The 12,823-nt window shown below is 54.6% G+C and overlaps 1 protein-coding gene and 1 long non-coding RNA gene across 2 annotated transcripts; both read right to left on the bottom strand.

Moving 5' to 3' along the window:
• Nucleotides 1–901: 901 nt before the first annotated feature.
• LOC136110901 (uncharacterized) lies at nucleotides 902–6,322 on the bottom strand. The gene is made up of 5 exons (XR_010652689.2): nucleotides 6,218–6,322; nucleotides 2,803–2,924; nucleotides 2,396–2,535; nucleotides 1,879–1,950; nucleotides 902–960 (listed from the first exon to the last, which is right to left on the bottom strand). It is a non-coding gene; the product is annotated as an uncharacterized lncRNA (long non-coding RNA).
• A 1,702-nt stretch (nucleotides 6,323–8,024) lies between these two features.
• LOC136110710 (ubiquitin carboxyl-terminal hydrolase 42-like) lies at nucleotides 8,025–12,823 on the bottom strand. Its single transcript, XM_071817925.1, has 12 exons — nucleotides 12,802–12,823; nucleotides 11,932–12,132; nucleotides 11,392–11,502; nucleotides 11,214–11,316; nucleotides 11,002–11,069; nucleotides 10,771–10,841; nucleotides 10,144–10,226; nucleotides 9,795–9,906; nucleotides 9,400–9,540; nucleotides 9,084–9,184; nucleotides 8,736–8,832; nucleotides 8,025–8,102 (listed from the first exon to the last, which is right to left on the bottom strand). The coding sequence occupies exons 1-12, from the start codon at nucleotides 12,821–12,823 to the stop codon at nucleotides 8,025–8,027; spliced, it is 1,188 nt and encodes a 395-aa protein (XP_071674026.1).

Here is a 12,823-nt window from a genome sequence, read left to right as displayed (position 1 = left end):
AGGAAGGGTAAAGACACAGAATGGGAGAGGAAAGTGGGAGTGGTCAACAAATCAGAAGTGTTTTCTGATAGAAGCAGAAAGGAAAAAATGAAGGAGGGAAATTTAAAACAACAGAAACCCCAGCACACTGTCCTGAGCCCTGGTTGCACAGCGGCGCCCAGAGGGCCGGTCCCAGCCACTGCCTGGAGGCTGCAGAGTCTCCTCCTCCCATCACCCCAGGGGACAGGATACCCAGAGAAGACTGGTGAGGTCACCCTGCTCCAGGGACTGGCACCCCCGCCCCTCTGTCCTGAGCAAGAAGACAGGAGGCGTTTCTCCAGCCTTAATCAGGGATGGGAACAACAGCAGGGACCTGGCCCTGCACCCCAAACCAGAGCAATTGCTGCAGCCCTGGGGCTGAGGGGCTCTCCCTGTCTACCTCCAGCTTAGCAAGACACCCAGCATCCGGTCTACACTGTCCCCAACACAATCTCCAGCTCACAAGACACAAGGCACCTATTGAAGACCCCAGGCAGAAGCTCAGACTCACTTTTTGGCACAAAACACCAGCTTCTTGGCTGGTAGCGGTGACATGGTGCTCTGGCCCAGAACAGCCTTCAGGACTCACCTGGCCTGTCACTGGTGAAGACACGGGTCTGTTGGTCAGAGCTTTTTTCACCTGATCAGAGACACTGGCCCCAAGAGATGAAACAGAGCATGAGTACAGGGCCACAGACTGCACCAAAGCCCTGAGCCTGCCCCCAGCCAGGCACTGCCCAGCATGCTGTGAGGGACGACTGCACTGTCCCCCACACCACAGAGCCTCAATGGAGGAGTCGTGGCTCATGCTCAGGCAACGGGCTCTGCTTTGCCAGACAGAGGCAGCATAACAACAGCAGCTGCTTCCCTCTTGCCTGCACCCTGCCAGGTCCAGGAAAGGGTCAGAGGTCTCCCAGATGCTCCTGCACACTGAGAACTTCACTGCAAAAGCAAGAGCAATAAGCACACCCCGGCACAACACCTGCACCCAACACCACCCCAGCACAGCACAGGCAGCTGCCGTGTTCCCCCTCTCCAGCTTTGGGCTCTGGGATGTCGGCACCAGGATTCACAGCGTGCAATTCCACTGCATGCTGGGACAGCAAGTGCTGCTACATAACTGCCAACATGGGTTCTTCAGCTGGTGGCAAAGTGATGGGGCCCACAGCCAACAGCATTTTCCATCACCACAACACACGCCACAACTCACAGGAACCACCAGACTGACCAGCTGCAGCTCTGGAGAAGTTACACACACTCAGCAGTTCTCCCAAAATATTTTTGCTGCAAGGCTCTCAGGGAAACCGCTGCCCTGAGAGTCACAGGCCCAGGACCTGGCAGCCAGCGCTCACCACGGGAGCACAGGGATCTGCCAAAGATCTGGTGAACCAGCATGGTGGCCTGGGTCTGGTGATCCAACGTGGAGACAGCAGCACCAGAGCTCACACTGCCCCTCTGCACTGGCCACCCTTGTGAGCCACCGCTGTGTCCTCAGGATCCAAACCCATCCCAGTGGCAGCTCCTCTCTCCCTTCCCCTCAGGAGCATCTTGCCAACATTTATCCAGCACTTGCAGTGGCCACTAACCAGGCCTGGAGCTGTCAGGAGAAAGGACTCCCTGGAGCTCACCCAGCTCTAAACTCAGCCCCGACCTGCTGCTGCCTCGGCAGCCGGCACTGCGAGCAGCGCAGAGATGGAGCAGTTGGCAAAGAGCTTTGCAAGGCAGAGCCCTCTGGGGCACAGCACTGAGGGGGACCCACTTCCCTTCTGCATGACTGAGCATCAGCCAAGAAAGCAGCAAGCTAAATTTCACAGGAACGGAAAATTAACATGTAAATGTTCATTAGTTCCAAGGTCGTACCTGTGGGATTGCCCCGAGGCTCACGGACACACTCAAGTGAAGAAGTCAAGTAGCGGTTGCCTACAGGGATGGCTGGAATCAAGCAGAAATTCACATTGTGATCTACCTTGTCCTCAGCGACCTGCAGCGCCGGGACGGGGGTCAGGCAACAACATGGGACCCAGACGCACGCTGAAACTGCCAAAGCTGCAGAGGGGCTGCAGACCCCTTGACTGGCACCTGGCAGCTTCCAAACTACTGTGTCCAGGCCACATGCAACACCCCTCAAGGACCAGATGGACAAACACGGGGCCTCTCAGGGCCTTCTGACCAGGAGACCTCTCACACACACAAAAGGAAACCCACACTAACGTGGGAGCACGGAGCACCAGCGCAAAAAATGATCATCTGTGTTTCTCCTATATCAGAGCCTGCTGGCTACTGCAAGACTCAACTATTGCAAGAAAACCTTAACAAATAATAAACCAAATACTAACAAACGCAAAAGGTCAGTAACCTATGAAGACTGAACACTTACCCCGGGATTCCCCCCAGGCTCAGGAACAGGATTACACCAAGAGGCTTGATCAGCATGGACTGCAGGAACCAAACAGGGAGTCAAACACATGTGGGGAGCTTCTATAGCATGTTGTGATCTCCTTCTTCCTCAGTCACCTGCTGTGATGGGAGAGGGTGAGGTAATGACACAAGACACACAGTAAGGCGTACGTTCCCACAGCTAGAAACAGAACACAGGTGACCTTTTTGCTGAGACCTAGCAGGTTTTCAGGCAAATTGAATATTCATGACTTGTCTGCGTAATACCACCAAGGCACAAAAAGCTTTCGGAAAGCCTCTGAGATGATCTTGGGTACAATCACACATGAATAACCTATTAAAATGCCAGTGTTTATTCCCTCAAGCAGACAGACAGTGACAACTTACCTCCGGGACAGCCCAAGGCTCCTAACCAGGATCCAGCTGAGAAGCTCGATCAACTCTGCCAATGCCATGTCCTGGAGTCAAGCACAGATCAGAGAGGTTTCCAGGCTCACAGAGCAATACTCCTTGATTTCAGGTAAAAGAGGACATAAACAAGAGAGAAAAAACAAAACACAACACAACATATTTAGGACAACAGTGCCCATATATTGCAGAAAAATAGCCGTATTTGGGAAAAAAATCTGGCAAAATGGCAAAATATTCCAAATATTTGGGGGCTATGTTGGTCAATACAGGCAAAAGAATCTGAGTATTTGGGCAAAAAGTGGCCCAAAGAGCCAAAAACATCCACACTTGGGTGCAAAGCTGTCGGCAAACATGAAAACATCCCATATTTGGGATCACAGTGCCTATATCAGGGGAAAAAATGGGCAAAAGCACCTGAGTATATCGGGTAAAGAGAGCCAGAAAAACCAAAGCAACACTAGATTTGAGCAAAACTGGCCAAAAAGGGGTATAACATCCCCAGGTTCAGGGTGAAACTGGACCAAAGAGTCAAAGTATGCCAAGATTGTGGTAAAAAATGGCCAAAAATGGCCCAAACACCCCCAGATTTGGGTATAAACGAAACTGGAAAGCCAAAGAACTCCCAGATATAGGCAGAAACGATCCCAAAGGGCACAAATGTGCCCAGATTTAGCTCAAAAATGGCCTAAAGAGCCAAAGCAATCCCAGCTTTGATTTGAAACAGGCCCAAAGGCTCAAAGCGCGCCCTGGGATGGGTCCGTGTGGCACGAGGTTGGGGGGCAGGGAGGGCCCCACAGGGACTCAGTGCTGGTTTCTGCCCCTGTGCCAGCACTCCCAGCCCCTGCTTGCCCAGAACTTGCCCCTGAAGCAGCCGCAGCCCCTCTCCCCTCCCTGCGGGCTGTCTGCCCCCTGCCCACACCCTGGTGCTGCCTGGCTCGCCCTGCCCGGCCCAGCCCGGCTGCTCTCCCGGCCCCAGCCCCAGCCCTGGCCCCACTGCTGCCCTGCTGAGCTGCTCGGGGCTGGGTGCTGCCCCTGCCCGCCCACCTGCTCCCTGCGCTCAGCTGGAGCAGCCTGGGTGTCCTGGGCTGGCAGGGACACCAGGAGGAGGAGGAGGGTGAGGACCATGGCCCCCATGCTCGCACCATGATGCTGCTGCTGCTGCTGCCAAGACACAGCACAGCACGTCACCGTGGGGCTCTGACACCACAGTCACATTGGAATCACCAAATCTGCACACTACTGCACGTCGTTGTGCTTCACGAGCATAGAAGGAACAGAAGTGGAGAAGGAAGTGGAGAAGGGTGCACCTATTCTGGGAGGCAACGCTGCCTACGAGAGTGCACAGGCTCTCACTTCTTGCTTCCCAGAAATCAATCAATCAATCAATCAATCAATCCCAAAAGCTCCATATTAAGAATAAATAAAAAAAAAGAAGAGCCAATTTCAAGGGTCTTTACTTGTAGCTATTTTTGTCAGGCAGCTCTCTAGGAAGAAACTAGCTTTTCCTGCTAGTTTTACCACAGCTTCAATGCCTTTAAAGCCACCACTTCTGACCTCTGCTGCTCCAACACAGCCTCACAGCCCAGCAAAATCACAGTGCAGGCAGAAACCTTCACCATACAAAGACGGAGACAGTCAGGAATACGTTACTCTCAAAAGCAGACACTGCAAACCACTCTTGCTCTTGCTTACCAAATTCAGACAGTGTAAGAAAACAACAACAAGGAAGAAAGGTTCTTATTTTATGCACCCCATTATATGGACCGTTCAACATCAAGTCCAAACAGAGTCTGCACCTCCGAATAAGAAATACCATCTTCAAATATCTAGGAAAATGAAGGGCTTTGAAGCGGCAACATCATAAAATGTTCACAAAGGCACTGCCATGCAGGTCCACACCCCTGATCACAGACCACCTGCCCTGGTACCAAAGGCAGTGATGTTCTCAGCTGATTCGCAGCCACTGACATCTGGAAAGCAGCACAAAGTCTCATGTTCTTCCTTGCCAACCATGTAGTTTGGAACTGAAACAGGGAAGTAAACCATCTACGGTCAGTCTGTTTTCATTCGAGTACATCAGGACAAGTTCAGTTCACATTCACCAGGAATCACAGCAGGTCCCACCCGTCCCTGCAGACCCCAACACCACTCCTGTACAGGGTCCCGAGGAGCAGTAAGCACAGAACAAGAAACCTCCCTTCCAAAGAAGGCCCACAGCTGCTCTTCCAACAAGCTGCATAAGCAGCAGCTGAAAACAACCTCTGCTGTCTGCAGAAGGAGAGCAGCTCCTAAATGATCCCCAGCCCTACAGACACAGATCTTCCCCAGGGCACTGATGAGGAACCACCAGAGTGCAGGGACACCTGGCCATTCAGTTGAAGCTTCTGGGGAGAAGGACAGAGGACTAGCAAGAGACAAATCAGACAAGAGAGAAGACAGAGGAGCTGAGAGAGAAAGAAACACACAGGGAAAAGGAACGAGAGATGGAGGCAAAAAGGTACAATAAGCTGTGATTAGACAGGGAGGAAGAAACAGCAGGGCTGATGAGCAGGACAGAGGGATGGGGAGGGGGGACGAGGAGAAGCAGGAAGGGGCTGGAGAAAGACAGGGAGGGGGATGTACAGATGGAGAGACAAAAAGAAAGACAGGGAACAGAACAAAGGAAGTGAGAAATAAAGAAAAGTTGGGATCCAAATGAAGAGACTGGAAAGGGGAAACATGCAGTAATGAGCTGGAGAAAGAGGAAAAGAGGGCTGAGGAGCAGGAAAGAGGAAGAGAAGACAAAGAAAAGGCAGAGCCAGCTGGACAGGGGCGATATAGTGAGAAGGGATGGCACTGGGAACAGGGATGGAAGACAGAAGGAAAACCAGGACAGAAAGACATCAAGAAGGAAAAGGGGCAGTAATCTGGACAGAGCTGGAGAAAGAAGCAGCAAGGAAAGGGAAGACAGGTAGAAAGACAGAAGGGGAGCAGGAGAGAGAAAGAAAAATAAGGGTTGGGGGCAGGATAGAGATTGGGGAAAAAATCCTGGGGCGGGCAGCAAGATGGAGAGGGAGTAAAAAAACAAGAGGGGCAGGAATAGGTGCAGGGTGCAGGACAGAGGGATACAGTGAGAAATGATGGGGCAGGGAGCAGGACAGAGCAACAGAGCAGAATGGTGACAAAGAGAAACCAGGGATGATGAGAACCACAGAAGGGTGGAGACAGAAAGGGAGATACGAGAAACCCTGCACAGAGGTGGAGAAGGGTGGAGGAAATGGTGAGGAAGAAGCAGAGAGGGACAGAGAGAGAAGAGATGAAAAGGAAGAAGGACACAGTAAAAAAGAGGAGGGAGCAGGGAGGGACTGGAGCACAAATCAGGATGAAATGACCCCATGGGCCCAGGACTCACCACAGTTCCTGCTCTCTGCACTGCCAGGCAAGTTGTGGAGTTCAGGCACTTCTGTCTGCCTGTCTTTTCCTCCCCTCCTATTCTGTAGCTCCAGTCGTTTGTCTATCCTGCACCTAAGAGAACACATCGGTGTTTGACAGCTCTTACAGCACGAGGCTTCCCAGGCGCACACCACACACACACACACTATACGGCCGTACAGTAATTGTCCTCACTTACACAGACCCTGCGGTGCACGTTTGTGATCTGCTCTGCTGAGGCTGCTCACAGGGACTCTTCCTCACCCAGAGGGGCAGCTGTCTCTGGTGCAGCTGCAGCAGCAGCCCTGGGGATCCCCTGCACTTCACCCTCCAGCTGCTTCCCCTTCTCCTGCTCTCTCCAGCTCCAGCCCCAGCTGCTCCTCTCCAGCAAGTGCCCCCTGCCCCCTCCCCTGCCCAGGAGAACAAGGCCAGAGCAGCCCACACACACCTGGGCCAGAGGCAGCAACAACATCTCCAGGGCCCCAGAGGGAGGAAAAAGGGCCCCAGGGCTGGGCCGGGCGCTGCTCGGCCTCGGGCAGCTCCACGGGCGCCATGGCAAAACTCACCCTGGCCGCCTGCAGAGCAACTGCCTGCTCAGCCTGGGCTGCGCCACCATTGGTCGGGAGGGCTGTCAGTCTCCTCCCCTGAGCTGCTCCTGCAGCTGATTGGCTGCCTGGGCAGTGACTCTGTCTTGCTTTGGGGCTCACCCTGCCCTGAGGTGATACTCTGATTGGCTGATTGGCTGCCTGAGGGGCTACTCGCTCCACAGTGTCCGCCTTCCCTGAGCCGCTGTTTTCTCTGATTGGCTGTCTGGGATTTCCCACTGGCTCCCCCCACCAAATGATTGCTCAGACCATTTCTCAGTCATCCCTGTGCTGCACTCCCACCAGGTGTGATTGGTCCACACACTTCCGGGCAGTTGTTGCCAGGCAGCGAGCTCCAACTGAAAATGAAGCTGTGGTCCCTGACCAAAGGCCATGGGTAATGAAAGACACGTTGGGACCCTAAACATGAGGATTTGGCCCCAAGAGGGAGGCTCTGGGCACTCAGAAGGACGGGCAGATGCTACAGATGGCGCTTTGGGCCCTGCACACGAGAGCACCGTCTTGGCTCCCACCCGAGCTGGGTTTGGTGCCCGTGACCCCAGGTTCCAGCTCTGCTGTGCTTTCTGACCTCATGGGCCCTCTTGTCCTGTCAAACTTCTGCTGCCAAACCCTGCTGTAGGAAACAATCACCTTGCCAGTAGAACAGGCCCGGGCAGGATCCCTCAGCAAAGCGTATTTTATAAACGATTTGGCAAGACCAGGTGTTCTGCGGGCAGGCGGGCCGGCCGGCAGAGCTGCCCCTGGCTCTGGAAGGGCTCTCTGAGCTCTTCCTGCCAGAGGCAGCACTGGCTGCGGGTGCCCTTGGGGCAGCTTGGTCCCTGCTGGGGCAGCTTTGCTGCTTCCTGGACTCTTCCTCCTCCTCTTCCTCCTCTCCAGCATCACAGCCGTCAGATGCTGTGTCCTCCCTCATCCAGGCTGCAATCTGCCCCCGTCACCACCGACCGTCTTCCTCATCTGCATCTCCAGGGCACTGAAGCCGTCCTGCCCCTCCTCCTCCTCTGTGCTGAGGGGTCACAGTCCGTGATCTCCACAAACTGCCTGCGGAGATCATAGCCGCGCCGCGGGGATCTGCTCCGCTCCCTCTGCCTCAGCTGGGTGTGCTCCCGAGCAGCTTTGGGTGCGGAACGAGACCGGGAGCTGCCGCTGGAAGGCCCTGGAGCTGCATCATCCCTTAGGGCTCGGTCACACCGTGGAGGACTTGTTCTCCAGCTCCGTGTCCTCCTTGCTGAGCGATGCTGGTCTGTGATCTCCAGAAACCGGCTGCGGAGATCATAGTCCCGCCGCGGGGATCTGCTCCGATCTCTCCGCCTTGGCCGAGTTTGCTCCTGAGCAGCTCTGGGGAAGGAAAAGAATGGGAGCTGCTGCTGGAGGGCACTGGAGGTGCTGGTGCAGGCTGGGAGCTGCCATTGGAGGGTCGTGGAGCTGCCTTGTCCCTGTGAGCGCGGTCACAGCTCAGGGGACTGGTTCTCCCCCTCCTCCCGTCTGGGTGTTCATAGTCCGCGGTGTCCACGACCCAGCTGCGGAAATCGTTGCCCCAGTGCGGGGATCTGCCCCCCACCATGTCCTGCAAAGAGAGCTGTGAGAAGCTCCTGCCCTTTTCTCTTGACAGGACCCACCAGTGGGGAACCCCCAGAAGCTGTCAGGGGACAGCTAAGAGCCTCCCAAAGGCTCCTGGAGGCTGCAGAGGGGCCAAGGAGGACAAATGGGATGGATCCAGGTGGGATGCTGGGAGAGGGAGCCGTGCTGCAACTGTGCAGAAAGCTGCCGTGTGGCAGGGAAAAGAGAGCGCTGCCAAGATCCCCAAAAAAACCCGCCGTCCCTCTGGTGCGCTGACCACCTCCCCACAGCCACCTTAGTCCTACGGGGCAGATGCTGCTGTCCCACAGAGCCCACCTGCTTGCTACCGGCCACCCGCTGACTGAGGAGGGAACGGGCTTCTGATGGTGCTGGTGAGGAAGAAGCCCTTTCTCCAATTTCCAAATCGGAGCACCTGGGGAAAAAAGGAGGGATCTCTGTTGAGTGCTGTTCTTGCAGCCTCCTCTGGGTTCCGGCATTTCCTTGGAACAGTTTATGTGACAGAGAGAAGATGCAACTGAGACCCCTAATGGGAAATTTGGTTGGGCTGAAGGATGCAGGTGGTAATTGTCTGCTATGACAGAAACACTCAGGAGGACGAGAAGAAAAATAACAAAGCCAGGAAAAGGAAATGTGTTCTGAACACAGTTTAAAACTTGTGATTACCTGATGTAAAACAGTAAATAGGCTTGCTGCCTGAGGACTCTGTCACTGTTGCAAAGATCCACAGACTTGTCGTTCATCTGGTACCACAGTCCATCACTGGCCTGCAAAGAAAACGTCGATATCTGGAGATGAATGGCACGGCTTCTGCACAAAACACAGGCCAAAAACTGCCGAACCAGGAGTGTTCAAAATATATGCATTCCAGCCCCTGAGGAAACCTTCTCCCCTCAAATCCTTGGCTGTTAGGAACACGGCAGGAAAGTCAGTTTTCCCCGGGATACATTTTTCCTTTGTTCAGAAGGAAGTCGCTTTTCACCTTTATGTAGCAGAAGTAGTGTCCTGCGCGGCAGCTGTCACCTCCGTGCACCAGGACGGCGTACAAGGAGTAGAGGAGCGGTTCTCCGGCTGCCTGAGACATGTACGGGCGAAGATCCAGGTACTGGGGATACTCCACAACCTACGGAGAGACCAGGAGGGCTCAGCAATGATCCTGGAAAGCTTCAGGACACAGCAATATGTCACGAGTTGGGTGGCAGGAAACTCATCCGGACCAAAGCAGCTCTGTGGGAGCAGAGGACACACTTGTCTTCCCACGGGAACTGTCCCCAGAAGGGAACGCGAAAATCTCAACATGAGCAGCTTGCGACAGAGCGTCCGGCTTTAGGAAACCCGCTCCAGGAAGAGAACGTTGCACTCCAGTTGTGCACACACCTTGCTGATCTTGTCGCCGGTGAAAGCTTCAAACCTCTTCAGACACACCGTGAGAACCTTGGGCGCGCGATGGACTGTGAACCTCTTGGAGGCGGCAGTCATCTTGTCACACCTTGAAAGCCAGGACAGAGACAAGGGCTGAAACACACTTTTTTTTCCCCCAAAGGCCAGACAGCCTTTCCTGTCTCACACATCCTTGTGCTCTTTTGAGGCTATTCAGTACCATAACGCCATGTTAAAAAACCTGCGTCTCATTACTGTGCCTTAATCCAATGTTAAAAGCTGACTTGTGCTCAATGACACCTTCGCACAGGATCTGGTATGGGTACATCATCAATAATAGCCTTACTTGCTACATTTAAAGCCGTTTTCACCATCCAGGTGCTCAGGTTTCACAAAGTCTTCCAGAGCTGCGGTGAAAGATGCGGCTGCCTGGAGGGGTGAGAAGGGAGAGCCCTGAGCTCTGGGAGATTCCCACGCCCAAACACTTACGAGGAGTTTACGCAAAAAAAAACAGCTCGATGAGGCTGAGGAGACCCACGGTGAACCCGCAAGCAGTGCCCGGGAGGCAGAAAGAGGGTGTGATGCTGAACATCTCCTTCATTTCCCAGGGATTCCCGGGGTTCTCCAGAGCCACCTCTTTGTGGCACCGCACAGTTCAGCTCCGATGGGTATGGGTGTCACCAGTGATGGAAACAACACCCCCATGAGCCTGGGAGCCAGACGGGTGTTGAGGGAGGCCAAGGGAAGAAGGAGGAGGGTACGTCACAGTGCAGAGAGGGGCACGTGTGCCTGTCCAGCTGAAACCAGCAGCGACAGGGAGACCACTGCCGTGGCCCCTGCAGAACACAGTCCGTTCCACCTCCCGCCCACCACCAACCTCTCTTGTCAGATGCATTTGTAAGCCAGCTGTGTGGAATCTGGAAAGCTACAGGGGCCTTGGGACATCTTGAAGCACAATTACAAACTCTCTTACTTTGATATCCAGAGGAACATCCAGGAAGGCCTCGTAGGAATCAGAAACCGCTTGGCAGCTCCAGCATGTGACTGGAAGGCAAATGGAAATGCTCAGTGACAGGGGAAGTCGACGGACCGTGCCGGGTTACGCTCTTCACACCCACTGCGCCAATCACGCCATCGTCTGTTATCACAGGCAGACAGGAGGGCACAGACGATTCCAAGGAGAGCAATAGCTGTGGAAAAGTACCTCTGGATCTCAGAAAGCCCCCAAAGATCTGATGGACGACGGTAGTTGCTTGAGAGGAGATGTCCAAGCTGCAAACCAATGGGAAGGCAGAGTTATCTCCTCCAAGAGTGTGGCTTTGCCTGAAAGCCCTGGCCATAGTTTTCCTTGAGGGGAGGACATCAAGGACTCCAAAGGGCTTGGGAACACTGGAAACACAATTTGCTTGCGCTTACTCGCTGTTTCCGCTCAGACAAGCTCTCTGCATGGCATCCACGGTGCAGCGTAAGAACTCGTGGGCGTCCTCCTGCCTGCCATGCTGGAAATTTTCTCCTATTTCTAAGAAAGAAGAAGTTACTAGTTCTCTCCTACAAGAACGGCATCAGTCATGTCACAGCACCTGCACTGACTCACCTGTGAGAGCATCGACGACAGCCCAAGGCTCGATGGCACTGTCTGAGGAATGCAGCACCTGTTGAACGTGCACTTCCATGCTGCACATCATGCAGAAGCCTTCCTGGCCACCTGGGGAGGGAGGGAAGCTCCTCAGGTTTGCAAAATATCCACAGCCATGGGAAACCTAATGGGGGTCTTGCAGTTCTAAGAATTCTCCATTCCTCCCAAGGTGCCCAAGTCCCAACAAGCCCGGGACATTTTAGTGCACAGAAAACTTTCTTCAGAGGGATGCTGAACTGACGGAAACTTTCTGTGCAATAAGCAAAGGAGTTTAACTTGCAGGAATAGGGACCAAGAGCCTGCGATAGAAAGAGGTGCCTTTCTGAAGATGAACACATCCAGATAGAAGAAGCTGCTTCTAGGCTTGAGTGTTCAGAGAACACCAACTCAGGGAGCTGACAAAGAAGGGCCACCTTTCTCCTAGATCAGCATCCAGACTCTGGGAGCCCCTGGGCCCTGCTCAACAGATGTACAAGGAATGTTCCCAAAAGTACTGACAGGCCCGGCTGTGCTCCCCAGAGAGCAGGTGGTTGGCCAGAGGCGGGGTGTAGGTCAGGCACTGCAGGACGGAGTTGAGGAAGCACGTGTTGCCCAGGTTGTGCAGTCCCGCTCCAGCTCTCTGGCTGTGCTGCCAGGCCATGCAAATCTTCTCTGGGGGAAAGAGGATCCTCTGCGGCGGAGCCATTCCCTCAGCAACGACTGCCAAGAAACCACATTGGAAGAGAGATGAGTCCACGTTCTTGCACAGAAGCATATTTAAAAGTTGAGTTCTGTACAGGAGCACCCAGGAAAACAAGCTCTAACCTCCCACACAGAAACACTGGGGGAAGCCTAACACTGCTCTTGAAAGTTCCTGGTCAAGGAAAATATCGTGTTCCCCTGCTCACTTGGCCAAAAGTGCAACAAATCCACACTCTGACTTCTGTGCCCTGAGCAACCTTCCTGTCCCTCTGGAGTCTTGACCTGGATCAACCCCCGGCACAGCCTCCCCGTGCGTGTCAGGGCTGGAGGGTGCCCGGCAGACGGGCTGCGATGCTGGAGCCAGGCAGGACACGGAAAGGCGCAGTGCAGCGGGTGAGGAACTCGCTTCAGACGGGCAGGAAAGGTCCCCGTCCCACAGCACGGTGCCTCCTGCCCGCCCAGCTGCCTCTCGCTGCCCGTGCCCTGGAGCAGGAGCTGGGTCCCCTCTGCCCGCAGAGGCTGTGTTGGGGCCGGCTCCCAGCTCGGAGCAGCCCTGGGCTTCAGGCAGCATCATGGCCAACACCTGTGGAACCCCCTGCCAGCGTGCAGGGAAACGTGACCCTGGTGTTGAGCAGGGAGCGCTCGCTGGCCCCCACCCTGCCCAGACAATCAGGGCCCCTCACTCACCCATCTCCAGGTGCTGGGCCAT

The sequence above is a fragment of the Patagioenas fasciata genome, chromosome 21 (genome assembly GCF_037038585.1).
Source record: "Patagioenas fasciata isolate bPatFas1 chromosome 21, bPatFas1.hap1, whole genome shotgun sequence".
In the NCBI taxonomy this organism is placed as follows: domain Eukaryota; kingdom Metazoa; phylum Chordata; class Aves; order Columbiformes; family Columbidae; genus Patagioenas; species Patagioenas fasciata.
The sequence above is the reverse complement of the archived record's forward strand: the minus strand, read 5'-3'. Positions and strand labels throughout refer to the sequence as shown.